The following is a 14,524-nucleotide window of genomic DNA, read 5'->3' as shown; positions in this document are numbered from 1 at the left end:
CTTACCCTACCCTCTGATTTACAATATTGAAAATTAATTATGAATTATTACCATTTACTGCCCAAAATTCACGAATTTAGGTCTGTTGTTGTTGGTTGTCACAAGTAATTTTATTACAATACAAATAATTCTATAAAAGATATGGATTTTATATCTTACCTTTCTTTCTTGAAACATTTTTTTGAAAAATAGTAAAATTTTATTATTATTTTATAGAACTATTTGTATTGTAATAATACAACGTGTGAGAAGGGTATGATAACAATATTTGAATTAGAGAAATGTTAACAAGTACTATTCATCTAAAACTAATAGCGTATTCGACTGGCTGCACCAGTGCGAATTAATTCGAATTTTTGTCGAATCACAGCAGTGCTAAAACGCTCCAGCACCGAACAAGAGCTATTCAGTCAAATGCACTATTATTGTAATGATGATCATACTTCAAGAGAATGGCAACCTATAGAATTCCATAAAATATAAATTGCTCATTTTGTGAGAAACGTGAAAAGTAACGATCCTGAGAGCCCTTCATTTAACTCAAAGTTTTTTCACAGGTTAGTTTAAATTGTCCACGTTTATTCAATCTCATTCTACTTATTTCAGGAGTATAAGAAAATGGATAATTACACAAGAATGAAATGAAATGACGAGCGGTCATTCAACCCAATCAGCTGCTGTAAATTTTTTCGAATCCGTTTACGAGTGTTTGGATAGGAACCTGTCCGTGGCAGGTCTATTTTTTGACTTATCTTCGGCTTTTGATACACTTTCTTTCGAGTTCATACTCGAAAAGTGCTATAATTTGGGCTTTAGGGGCGTATTCCTGGACTGGTTGCATAGTTACCTAAATGAGAGAACTATGTCTGTTAAAGTAGGATCTACTTATTCTGAAAATCACGATATTGGTCTTGGAGTTCCTCAGGGATCCGTGCTAGGACCCCTTTTATTTATATTATTTATAAATGATTTGCCTATAAAATGAGCTTCTTTCTTAATAACGCTATTTGCTGATGATGCGTCTGTGGTGGTTTCTGGCGGGAATCCTGAGGAACTTCGGAGTACCTGTGAATTTATTATGTGGGAATTTGTAAACTGGTGCCGCTCAAACAATTTGATGGTGAACGTTGATAAAACTGTATGCGTTTACTTCTCTATAAAAAATAATGAAGTTAGTACCTTTAGTTTGAAATGTGGGGATAACACTATCACAACATCAGAAACAACTAAATTTCTTGGAATCCATGTGGACAGAAATTTAAGATGGACTACTCATATTGACGTGTTATGTAAAAAATTAAACAGTTCAGTGTTTGCAATCGCTAGAATTAGGAATGTTTTACCTAGGTCCTCTGTAATGAGTGTATACTACAGCCTGGTATATAGCCATCTGTCTTATAACATTTTGCTCTGGGGAAGTAGCCCTGACTTCTCCAGAGTTTTTGTAGCTCAGAAACGAGTATTACGTACAATATTCAACCTCAATATGTTAGCGTCTTGTAAGCCAGTCTTTATTGGGAATGGAATCTTAACCCTACCCTCGATATACATTTTCAAATGCTTACTATACGCAAAGGAAAATGAAGACAAATGGATGAAATTATCAAGTCATCATAATTATGTAACTAGAAATACGCAAATTTTTCTATTACCTAAACGTAGGACCCATAAATTTGAATGCTCTCCATTGTACCGAAGTATTAAGTTATACAATCATTTGCCACCATCTGTGAAGTCTTTGAATTTAAAATTGTTCAAAAAAGAAATCAAGAACCTCCTCTTAAAAAAAGGTTTCTATTCTGTAAATGAGTATTTATGTGACTCCTTAGTTGTTTAGTTTTCTTATTGTGACCTGTCCTATACACCATGTAGTGTCTTAAAGGATTAAATAAAATTATTATTATTATTATCATAAGAGCTTCCCCTAAAATTTGACATACTAAGGATAAAATAATTACAAGATTAGCAGAGCTATAATTTTGCTTTACTTTGGTCCCCCTAAAAAAAATAAGGCCACCCCTGTTTTCCAAAGCTGGCATCGCCACTGGATGTGACAACTCAATGCCATATGATAAATAAATAATATATAAGTACAATATTTTAATTTATTTTAGACGGCCCCTTTTATTACAGCATAATCAAGGCTTGGAAAATGATATTTCTAATTGTAATATTTAAACTTTCTTTTTATTAAACTGCACAAAACATTAAAAAATTACACAAAAAATAACCTGTCCCTCCAATGTTTTACTGCTGATTTTGTTGGAAGTCGCCACCCAAAAATATTCACCGATTTATTATATCCTGTTCTGATATCCAATACAATATTATATCATTATAAAACAACGAATTTGGTTTTAGTTTTACAGAAATTGAAATGGTCTGAATATTTTTCAATGGAGCAAATGAATCATAAAACAAGATATTGATTATCTGATGATTGATTATCTGCCTGTGGTTACAAAATAAAAAAAATTCAATAACTTCTCGAATTGTAACTTAAATCAGACCAATCGGGAAGTTTATTACTTTCAAGGTAATCATCTCTTGACAAAGCTTTTGTTACCAACCAGTCTGTCGAGCCATATATGGATCCTAAAATATAAAAGTATAAGTTGACCATTAGGTTCTATTGTACTCGCAATTAAATTTCTTTCAATTACCTCCAAGCCAAGCTGTGAAATTCTCTTTTGAAGGACTCATATGGAATTTGAAACATTTAACATTGAGTTTTTTATATCTCTCATCCATAAGACGATCAACTAATTCTTCTCTGAGTCTTGATTTGAAGCCTATAGCCATAGTTGTACCACCAATTAGCAAAATATTCTCAGCCAATTTACTTCTAAGATGCAGGTCAACATTCATAAGAGCATCAAGAATCATAGTTGGTAAACACAAATGATCATTATCTTCTGTGAACATTACTTCATAGGCTTTCTCCCGAATAGATCCTTCAATAGTAATTGTAGCAGAACCTTCTATGGGATAATTAACATTGGGGCATAGTTTAATGTCAGGTTTTGGAAGTGCCAACTGGATAGCCCGGGATTTCTTAGTTACGAAGCAGCAAAGGACTAAAAACAAATAATACAAATATAAATATCCAAATACTCATCTATATATATACAAGGAGAAACAAAAGTGTTCAATCAGTCAATAACTCTTGGAAATTTTTGGCTAGAAGAATTATTCAAATTTTGACGTAATCAAGAGTAGTCAGCACAAAAGCTTCAATTATAGACTCTACAGGCTGGCCTGAAAGTGGTGCACGATACCACTTTTTAAATGAAAATACCTAATTTTTATATCATACTTATAATCTCCATGAAATTCTGATTTCACATAGCATGCCCTGATTTTTTTTGCCTGTCAAGAACCCTATTGAGTAGTCTTCATTTTTTGTTGACATGTTGTGCCTAAAATGAAAAGTTCAAAGGTTCATCATCAAGAAAGTCATGAATGTTGTTTATAAAAAGTCTGTAAGTATTTGAATTCAAACGTTCTTCAAGTACATACAGAGGTAATAATTTTTCATTGAAAATCCCACCCCACAAATTTACACTAAATCGTTGTAGAAAATTACGGGTCTAATATTTTTTCTCTTAATGATATCAAAGACTGTTATACCAGAGGAAAATTTTTGTTAGCACCTAAAAATCACATTACTGCGTATTATCAAAAAAATCTGCAGATAATTATAGAGGAATGTTGAAGTTTCGTACTAGGATGTTATTATTTTTTTTAATTTTATTGATTCTGCATAGTCAATTTCTGAAAATGATGATTTTTTGAAATTTGAGTACTTTTTTTGCCTTAAAAATTGATGGATATTAATCCTGAGCATTGAGAATCAATGCGATATTGCGATCTTATAACTGATTTTTGCATGTAGTCAATTTCTGAAAATGAGAATTTTTTGAAATTCCAGTTCTTTTTTTGCCTTCAAAACTGATGGATCGTAATCCTGAGCAAGAAAATTCAATGCAATATTGCTATATAACAACTGATATTTGCATGTAGTCAATTTCTGAAAATGAGAAATTTTTGAAATTCCAGTTTTTTTTTTGCCTTCAAAATTAATGGATCGTAATGCTGAGTATGGAGAATCAATGCGATATAACTCCTGATGTTTGTATGTAGTCAATTTCTAAAAATGTGAATTTTTGAAAAATTTGAGACCTTTTGTGACCTCCAAAATGAATGGATTGTAATCCTGAGCATGGAGAACCAATGCGATATTGTTATACAGGGTGTTTCAAATTAAGTCGGCACCATTGCTAACTGCGTTATTATTGATGCTACGATGTCGGTTAAATGGGCAAACTAGTAGCATTTTTAGTGGTCTTCTCGATGCCGAAAACAAACAAAAAATTGACAGTCGCGTTGTCAAAATATTTCATAAAATGATATTTTTTCAATGGAACACCCTATATTTTTTTATGCATTTCGATTCGTAATAACATTATCAACAACAAAGCTCAAATCACCTTTCTTCCTAAAGTGGAAAATGAGCGACTTATTTTGAAATATTTATTTCTTTTACTGGTACAAAAAATTTATTTGTTTTGGCGGATAAACCTCATGATTGTCCAAACAACCATTTTTTGTACTTATACAAATGACAATATTTTGTTAATAATAGCAAAATAAGACAGTAAAAAGAAAAAAGTGCGCTGGGATGTGAACTCGTGAAACCCGTGATCATCATGTAGCACCACTCAATCGACACCACTAAGCTATTTGATATTAATAGACAAAACGATAATTTCCATCTAAAAGCCATTCCGCTAGCCGCATTCATTTTGTGAATCAATAGTGTCAATAGAAGGGCTCAAATATATGTTCAACAAGAAGGTGGTGTTTTTGACCATTTACTCGATATTTTATAGCGCTTTATCAAATCCGTTTAATACAAATAATAATTAATACAACTGTCTTATTTTCACCTTTACGAAAAAAGTCAAATGAGTTTTGTTGTTGAGAATGCATGAAAAAATATAGGGTGTTCCATTGAAAACATATCATTTTATGAAATAAAACGCGACTGTCAATTTTTTTTTGTTTTCGGCATCAAGAAGTCCACTAAAAATGCTACTAGTTTGCCCATTTAACCGACATCGTAGCAGCAATAATAACGGAGTTAGCAATGGTGCCGACTTAATTTGAAACACCCTGTATAATAACTGATTTTTGTACGTAGTCAATTTCTGAAAATGGAAATTTTTGAGAATTTTCCTTTTTTTAGCCTTCAAAAAAAATGGATCGTAATTCTGGTATGAAGGATCAACTGATTTTTGTAGCAAATTTCATGCAACTAGCTCTCATAGTTTCCGAGAAAAGCTTCAGACGAACGGTTTCTACCTATTATTCGATATTAGAATTCTATACATTCCAAAACGAAAATTCTCAAATTTTATCTTTCCTTGAGCTATTTCAAAAGTTTATTGAAAAATAATAAAGTTGAACCTAATAATTTCTATTTTTCGAGTAGGTGCTAAAAATTGACCCATGAACTTTTTTTTCATTTTCTCATTTCAAATGAAATGAAAATTGGTCATAAATTATATGTATAACTTTCCCAATCTGATCTGTAGAATTTTTGTTAGGGAAAAATAAGAAAATAAAAAAATCGAATAACTTTCCCATGCTCTTGTTCCATCATTTATCCGATATTATATTTCGATAACCATCATATTGATGATTCATTTTGATAACCAAAATGAGCAAAATCAATATTTTGCCTTATGTGAAAAGTTCCGGTACGTCTGTTTCGATTTTTTTAAATTATTCCACTGAATAAGATTTAGAATCAAGTAAATTTTCCTAAGAATGAAGGAATCTGAATAAATTTAGCATATTCATTTTACCCGAACCAATCTGATAATAGTCAATCCTAACTGATATATCTCACAATTTCGCATTCCTCCCTAAAATAGGTTTTATTGCCTATGGTCGTAAAAAGCGAGTTATTTATTTCACAACATCTGGTCGATTCCTACAAGAGCTTGAGTTCGGAAAGAGCAGCATTGCCAAATGTTCTAACAACCTTTCCTCAGTTTAGTGCGTTTTGATTGGCTCATGTGTAAGAATCAAATGATGTTAAACGTATCTGAATTTTTGCATGTGGTAGGAAAGGATGGAAAATCAGAAGAATGATTGAGACTGTTTTACTCATCCTGAAAAGTGAGGGTTTCTCAGAAGGGCTGGTGGGAGCTGAATAGGTAAACTTTGACAAATGCAGACAAACACACGTGGTATCATTCCCTCTTAATTGTGAGTTGACTCCTATCAAATGAATATTAATAATACATTAACCATGGGAGAGCCGTGGAAACATTTGATTACTAGAAGATATCTCATGGGATTTTAAAGATATAAAGAAAGCCTAGAAAGGCTATACAGGGTTAGTCTTTGACTTGTACATATTGTAATTTCAATCGAAGATTGCTGAAGTTGAAGGAAACACTCTTTTCCTTTACCATTTCCTCCAATTCGGCTTGGATGAGAAGATACGGGCTGTTGAAAATCCATAAAAAAATTTAATTTTCAGTTGAATTCCGCGAATGGAATGGAGTAAAAGGAAATGATTTTCTGAATATAATGTTTAATTGATGTGATGAATCTTTTCCAAACATAGAATTCCATCAAAGTCTGGTCCACACCAGAATGCCTGCCATACTAAGTGAGAATAAAAAATCAAATCCAAAAAATAGTAAAGGAAATATATGTACAAGTCAAAGACTCACCCTGTATATTCAAAGAAATTAGTGAAAATCACCTTTTATATTTTCCAATACTGATTCGGATAAAAGCGATGTTCCAGCATCTTTTTCAGTAATTAATGTATGCAAATGTCTGAAAATAGAGCAATAAGATTGAATCATAATTATTGAGTTTGATTTTTTTGTGATAGTAAGCTATACTTACCTATGTATTGAACTAGACCCAATATCTAATGTTTGCCAAGCATTTATCAAAGGTACTCCAAAACAAATAGGTACACAACTGGCTTCTTTATATCCCACATCTAATACCAAGGCTGTATCAATAGCTAAGGTACAAACACTGACTAAATGTGAAGATAAGGGAAGTAGAGATGAAACACCATAATGTCTGAATAACACCTTAGCAATATTGTCTCTAAATAAAATAGGGCATAAAAGTGATTCAACTATAACAATTGGTCGATCCTTAGGACTATTTACAGCATATTTGAAATAAATTTCTTGGAAGAATTCCACCAACATATCATACAATTCTTTTTCGTTTTGGTAGTCAAAAAGATTTCTCAATTTGCCTTTAAATTTCACTTCAGTTCTGAATATTGCTCTTGGAACGGGTTCTCCTGTTAGACCAAATCTAAAAACAATAATAAATTTCAGTTATTAATTATGGATTGCTTTTATAATTATACTTTGTGTAGGCTGTTCCTATATCTAAAATAACAGCAGATTTGTCAGTATCATATAAAGGCATTTTTAGGGCGATTTAGCAAAATTTAGGAAATAATTATATTTTATGTTTTTTATTATTATATTCTAACCATAGACAACCTAAGTACTAAGCCCACAGATTACGGATAACATAGATAGAACACTCGCCTTCCCCCACCCGAAATTAAGTTTTAGTTCTTGTCCCGGATGCTTGGAACCGCTGCTAGTCATTTGTTTACGTTTGGTTTGCTCTTGCCATAGACCTAATATCCATTAGGATACATAGACCTTTGTTAGGATATTAGGTCTATGGCTCTTGCAATTAGGGATGTGTGGTTCGTTCAATTTCGACGACCCGGGTCGAACCAGATCAATAGCTCTGACGACCCGGTTCAAAAGACCCGTTCAATTGACCCAATGGTTCTTTTCAGCTCACTAGCTCAGATCGAACCATGCACGATTTGCGCATGATTCAAAGATCCGTAGATCTGGTTCTTTCGTTCCTTCTTTTCTTTACCTGGTCAAGTTAAGGTTAAGAATGTTTTTGTTAAGTTAAGATCACCTTTGTATTTGTGGATCGGTATGTTTTCAATAGGATCGAGAATTCGTGATAATGATATATTCGAGACATGATAATAAACATAAAGGAGATAATCCATTATCAAGAAGTTATAAGTTACCGAATTGGCCGAATATAATGAATTGAGTTAATTGAGTTGAGATCTGATCCATGTAATGATTATGAAAAAATTTCATAAACCAATTTATGTCTCGTTCAAATTGAATGATTGCGGACTATTCGAGGTTTTAGCTACTAATAAATCATGAATGTATAGTTTTAACTAAACCTACATTCATGTTTCTGAAAAATTTTTATCGAAAAATAATAAACAATATACATTAACACATTTTCAAGATATCATAATTGGTAATAATCATGAGAGGGAGCCATTACAGACAGTTACTATCTATCATTTTTGTTCAAAACCGGGTGCCCACTGCCGAGCCGATGATTCATCTGCGAAATTGATGTATTTTATTACTACCAGATGTTTCTTTGCGGTCAACCCATCCGAAATAGTCTACCTAGACTAGAATAACGAACCATTCCATGGATCTTTCGATCTTTGGGACCTAAAAGATCCACAGATTGAATGAACTGAACGTGAAAGTTTGACTCATCCGGTATGGATCGGTTCGAACGAACGAATCATTTTCAGCGAGACGACCCGATCGAACCATTCGTTTTGAAGACCCGGGTCTTTTGATCCGTTCGTTCGTGAACGACACATCCCTACTTGCAATATTATTCTAACCTAGAAGCTGAAAATGGACGTTTGTCATTGAAGTTGTTCAACTAAGTACAATTCTCGTACGGCGTAGAAATTCATTTGAAGAAAAAAATATACTTCCAAATTTCGAGGTAAGTGCTTCAATCTAACAAGTTTCAATTAAATAAATAATGCATATATTATTTTATCAGAATGCCTAGACTAAAGAAATGTTGTGAACAAGGATGTACCGATGAGACAAGTACAAGAAATCATTTCCCTAACATATTAATGCCAGTTATTTATAAAAAAATTCAAATGGTTTTTGGTCATCATAGCACCAAACTCCATTTGAATTGCTTAATATTTCGTTAATAAATTCAAAACAAGTGAAAACCACTCACTTCAAATTTCCCGCGTTTGTCGAGTTTGTTGTTGTCCCGGACGCCAGGGGGAGTTAATTTCAAATGATTCTACTTTAGGTAGGGGCACCTTAGAACATTAATAATATCTATATTCTAAGAGGGGCACAGATTACGGATAACATAGATGGGACACTCCCCTACCTAGAAGAATCATTTGAAATTAACTAATATCAAATTTGATATTAGGTCCAGTGTTACCAATGCTACTTCACTGAAAAATCCGCGCCATCTCAAAAAAAAAATCCGCTAGTTTGCGTTCGGAAAATCCACACCGGTGCGCATAGAGTAAGTATAATAGAGAAGAAACTGAGGTGCTAAAAGGTTTCCATTCTACATACTTGTTCTATGCCGGTGCGGAGCGTGTAAGACACAGAATACTAAGTGTAAGATGTCTAAAAAAAAAAACCTGGTGTATAGGTATCTGAAAAAAAGAATGCAGCGCCAAGGTGAGCAGACGTAGAACTATAAATGTTGACATTGGAGTGTTTTGTTGTATTAGTTGTTTGTGTATTTGCTCTATTCAAATTTGATTTTACAATAAATATAAAAACTTTTCAGACTTCTATAGTGAACAAATGTGTTACTGTTTATATAATATTTTCATTTTAGGTAAAGGCGGTAGGTATCATCATTTGTTTCACTTAGATATCTCGTATTCAACACCATTAACTATACTTTCTTTTTAACCAGATTTATCGAAAAACACGTGAGTTACATCCACCACTTTCAGTCATCGACTCTAGTATGGAAAAACACGTAACGGCCGTCAACCGTCCCTTTACCTTCCTTGACCACCAGATGGACTAATTGTCCTCTATAGGCCGCTAGAAGGACTCATCGTCCTTCATACGCTAGTTCGTCTATTCACCGCTAGATGAACCAATTGTCCTCTATAATCTAGTTCATCCAGCTGCCGCTAGATGGACTGATCGATTTGTTGTAGGCATGTTTAAAAAAGAGTACACAGGGTGAACTCTAACAGTTTCAGTTCAGTCTAGTGATATTGAAAGTTATGCAAGGATGGAAGACTTCGAAAAATGACGAATAACAACCGTTAACCAAAAGTTAACTGAGATCTATATTCAAAATGGCGTACTGGTACCGCTTTAAGTCACGTGATGTCGACTCCTATATTTTATCTCGACGGATTCTATCATTTCTATCCTAGGTACCGATTCATAAAGATCCCTAGGGAGCTAGGGAGAAGGAGCCACGCCCACTCTGCTCAAGCCCCCGATATAGATGCAAAATTACCATAATTTGTTCAATTGTTGATATTTAGATGTATTTTTCATTTTAAACATAAATTTTGATTCAATCGTCATATTCTAATAAATTAAAAACCATTTTATGATAGGCAACTTTTGATACAACCTACAACGTTGTCGGTTCTTAGACGAAAAAAATTGACTTCAAATCCGCTGCCTTGGACCCAGCGGTTTTCATTGCGATACAAACTTGGCAACGCTGTGACATAAACGACATTCTCTGTGACAAATGTCAAAGATGCACACGTGGGGTGTCTCTTCAAAATTCGATTATTGGTGTTATTATAATTTATAATTAGCTCATTTTACTGCTTATGTTAAATACAGTAAGTTTATATATATCACTCATGGTTTATTATGGAAAATCGAAATAAATGTATTGAATTGAAAAATAGATCCAATGTAATATGTACATTTGGCAATGGTGGAATTATTGTATGACAGTAAAAGTGACCTCGAATTACTATCAAAATATAATTTAAAGCTTTAGTTATTGTTATCCATTTGTTTTTTCCATATTTATAGGTGCTAGATTTATTTTAGATTGAGATAGACATAAAAAATAGAAATTATTTATTTTTCTGTTAATGTCACAGAAAAATAGTTCAAAGTTCGCCCTTCAATTTGGCAACGTCGATCCCCCCTTCTTCCTACTTTAATTAGGGCGGAGCCTAAAATTTGGCTCCTTCCCCTAGCTCCCTAGGGATCTTTATGAATCGGTACCCTAGTCGAAATCGCGCCAGAAACGAGCCGACCGTTTCACGACTGTGCACGATCATACTCGGTTACACATCGCTTTCGATTGGCCAAGGATCGGTGAGAATTAATGTATTCTGTTCTCCATCACCAAATTTTGTGAGAGCAATCCTGAGGGAATATAGGTAATAAAAGACAAAAAATTTCATGGTTGATGAATTCATCAAAATTTTTCTATGAATCCTGCCACCATCAAAATTTTTGAGAGCAATAATACTGATGGAGAATAACGAGTTTTCATCAACAGAAAAACCCTGCCACCTCCAAATGTTGTGGAAACAGTAATAAATATAATGATAAAAATTTTACCAAGCTCCGGCAACTTTTTGATTAGAGGTCCATTTACCATTTCAAGTTTCAAATAAACAATTATGAGAAAGTGAAAACAATTCAGTCAAAAGAAATAGAATACATTTTTATTCAATAAAAATATAATTAATATTATAATATTCATCTTGGTTCAATTAATATATCTGGTATTAATCGAATTTTCAAAGATTTCAAAAAACTTCAGTTAATTACAATTAGGGTTATTCTTCCCTTCAAACTTTTATTGACTGTAGTACTCAGAAAGTAGTAGTATTTACAGAAAAATTTCAAATACTGTTGAAGTTGCGATACTCATACTATACATTCCTACAATGTTACATTATCCTTAAGAATGTTGAGTGCATTCAAATTATAGAATCAATTGTTAAATAAATTCACACCCTTTGAAAAAACTAAGCCTTTAAATACGCTTGGAGGTAAATAGTTCTTAGGCCTAATTAAGTGTGCCACTTTATCTTTGACATCAGACCAATTTAAATCCCCCCTCAAATGCATCAATCTCAACAATTGGTCATCACTGATATCAGGATATTTTTCTACGACTCTATGGAGTTCAAAGGATAACATGTCATCATCACTTTTCAAAACTTCAACCAATACTGCAATAGCTTCAAATGGGTCAGTACCGCTTATATCTGTACATAAACTATTTAATAAGTTCTTTAATCTGTCAACTTCTTTTGAAACTTGACGAGCAGCAGTATTACATTCCTGATAAGTTTTGAAGGATATTCTTTTACTCAAGAAGGAAGTCAAGTATTTTTCAACATATCTTCTCCTCACTTGATAAACAACATAATCAAAATTTTTCTGTGCAAGACCATTATAATCTTGAAAATAGTCTTCTGTTGTTATACAAATTGTATCTACAGATACTGATGACCCAAGCCAGTTTGAAGTGAATAAATCAGAGAAATATTTTTCCAAATCAAAAAATAATTCTTCCAATAAATATATGCCTGACAAATTTCGTAGTTCTAAAAACACTGTTCTCAATTTTTTGAATTTTTCTCGTGCAATATCCTTACATTCTTCTTCAATCTGTGTTAAGCTTTTAAGATATTGCATCTCTAATTGAGTACTCAAATCAGCAAGTTGAAGACAATTATTAACAATAGTGACCATGTGATGTGTGAAGAACGGTACTTGTTTTCTATCATTGAAGTATATATTTTTGAATTCAAGTACTTCATCTTTATAAGAACCTCCATAATGTACAACATGATCGATACCACATTTTAATGCTTCAAAGGTAAGTTGATCACTCACAGTTTTCGTCACTTGTAGGTTTTGATCAATCATTTGGAAAATTATAATGGGCCCAGTTCCACACGTATGAGATACTTGTGGTTCTATAGATGAAAACCATTCATGTTTTTCCGAGTTCAAAGTATTTTTCATCCATTCAGCATAATTCTTCTCCATATTGGCCAGATATTCATTTTGAAGTTGATTTAGAACTTCTTCTGGAAGCAAAGGACTTTCTTTCTCAAGTTTTGATGTGAACTGTATTAAATCTGGATGACTAAGAAGCTCATCAGAAAAGTATGTTTTATGTACCCAAGAAAGAACAGTAACATATTCATTTCCTTCAAGACCATTTTGAATGATTTCTTGTAAATGTGCAGATAAACAATGATGATACATTCTGATGTATTCTTGAATTATATTATACCTAGGAGGAAAACATGGAACACAAAGAGTTTTTACCACCCTCAGATCTTCAAGAATAAGTTGTCGAATCAATTCCAAATGAGTAATTAACCAATTTTTATTATCTGATCTTTCATCAACTTGAGTACCTTCAATTCTTGTTTCAATGGAATGTTCTAATACTTCAAAAGCCATTTTCTTCAATCTCTTAGGGCGACCAGGAGCTATAAATCCTGATTGTTTCTCTTGTTTCAATGCTTCTTCATCTGCCTTTTCTTCTCTTTCAATTATTCTCAATGCGGTTACTATAATTGTTGGTTCTTTACGTACAGTATTTAATGTTCTTGATAATACAAGACGTAACTGTTTTTCAAGTAACATTGATAACTCCTCAACTTCGGAAAAATAAGCTTTCAGCATCGATTTATCATGAGGAGATTGATTAGGCAGTTTATGCAGCTCAAAAAGTAAATCATCACGAGAATTCTCAAGATCTCTCAAACACTGGTGAGTATGCAATAATTTTCCTTCATTTATCCACTGTTTAGTTTTTTCTACACTCTCAGGTACAGTGAAAATATGCTTTAAATTTTCTCTAGCAGTTGCATATTGCGAGTGTTTCATATTTTCATCCCTAACCATACTTAATTTTGGGTACAGTTTAGGAATTTTATTGAAGAGTTCGGACATTTTGCACAAATCTCTATCAATTTCAGCTACTTCTACTTGAGCATCCTTCAATTTTTCCAGTCCAACGTGAACTCCATCAAGTTGTTGCTGAATAGTTGATTTTAATTGCGCTTCTACAGATCCCTTCTGACGAATAATTTTTCTTCTAATTTGATCTACCTTCTCAAGTTTGCCATGTTTCTTTATAATAGTTGAAACATGTTTCTTCGCTGACTCCCTCGCTTCGGCTTCGATACCTTTCATATTAAGTGAAGCCATAGGAAAATCTTAGTTTTTTACATAACCCCTTCTTGAATGATAGACTTAAAAAAAATAATAAATTAGTAGCTGGTTTGACTTCCTTCTACAACCTAGACTCTGGACTGGAGAATCGGGCGAATGGCAATTGCGATTATAATCTTTGGCGATTATCTTATTGTATTGTCATTGTCATAATCAGCTGCAGGCGTATGAAGTGTACTTAGCAGTTAGATACTAGGGATGTGTCGTTCACGAACGAACGGATCAAAAGACCCGGGTCTTCAAAACGAATGGTTCGATCGGGTCGTCTCGCTGAAAATGATTCGTTCGTTCGAACCGATCCATACCGGATGAGTCAAACTTTCACGTTCAGTTCATTCAATCTGTGGATCTTTTAGGTCCCAAAGATCGAAAGATCCATGGAATGGTTCGTTATTCTAGTCTAGGTAGACTAT

At 33.2% G+C, this 14,524-nt stretch overlaps 2 protein-coding genes and 1 long non-coding RNA gene across 3 annotated transcripts; 1 reads left to right on the top strand and 2 right to left on the bottom strand.

The window, feature by feature from the left end:
• On the top strand, positions 1-2,096 carry LOC123684959. Its single transcript, XR_006748216.1, has 2 exons — positions 1-557; positions 607-2,096. It is a non-coding gene; the product is annotated as an uncharacterized LOC123684959 (long non-coding RNA).
• A 72-nt stretch (positions 2,097-2,168) lies between these two features.
• LOC123684956 (actin-related protein 10) lies at positions 2,169-7,582 on the bottom strand. The gene is made up of 5 exons (XM_045624487.1): positions 7,418-7,582; positions 6,931-7,362; positions 6,782-6,858; positions 2,664-3,077; positions 2,169-2,595 (listed from the first exon to the last, which is right to left on the bottom strand). The coding sequence occupies exons 1-5, from the start codon at positions 7,477-7,479 to the stop codon at positions 2,477-2,479; spliced, it is 1,104 nt and encodes a 367-aa protein (XP_045480443.1). The 5' UTR covers positions 7,480-7,582; the 3' UTR covers positions 2,169-2,476.
• Positions 7,583-11,550: 3,968 nt separating this feature from the next.
• On the bottom strand, positions 11,551-14,291 carry LOC123684954 (exocyst complex component 3). The gene has a single exon (XM_045624485.1). It carries the CDS (start codon positions 14,085-14,087, stop codon positions 11,844-11,846), a length of 2,244 nt encoding a protein of 747 aa, XP_045480441.1. The 5' UTR covers positions 14,088-14,291; the 3' UTR covers positions 11,551-11,843.
• Between the last annotated feature and the right edge of the window lie 233 nt (positions 14,292-14,524).

The sequence above is a fragment of the Harmonia axyridis genome, chromosome 7 (genome assembly GCF_914767665.1).
Source record: "Harmonia axyridis chromosome 7, icHarAxyr1.1, whole genome shotgun sequence".
NCBI lineage: Eukaryota > Metazoa > Arthropoda > Insecta > Coleoptera > Coccinellidae > Harmonia > Harmonia axyridis.
Note: the sequence above shows the minus strand (reverse complement) of the source record. Positions and strands in the feature narration are given on the sequence as shown.

Bases quoted from the DNA above. Each gene is read 5' to 3' on its own strand.
- LOC123684954 (XM_045624485.1), bottom strand. From the start codon at position 14,087: ATGGCTTCACTTAATATGAAAGGTATCGAAGCCGAAGCGAGGGAGTCA.
- LOC123684956 (XM_045624487.1), bottom strand. From the start codon at position 7,479: ATGCCTTTATATGATACTGACAAATCTGCTGTTATTTTAGATATAGGA. The intron at 7,363-7,417 runs GTATAATTATAA...TATTGTTTTTAG, and splicing joins ATAGGAACAGCCTACACAAA to ATTTGGTCTAACAGGAGAAC. The intron at 2,596-2,663 runs GTAATTGAAAGA...TTTATATTTTAG, and splicing joins TTTCACAGCTTGGCTTGGAG to GATCCATATATGGCTCGACA.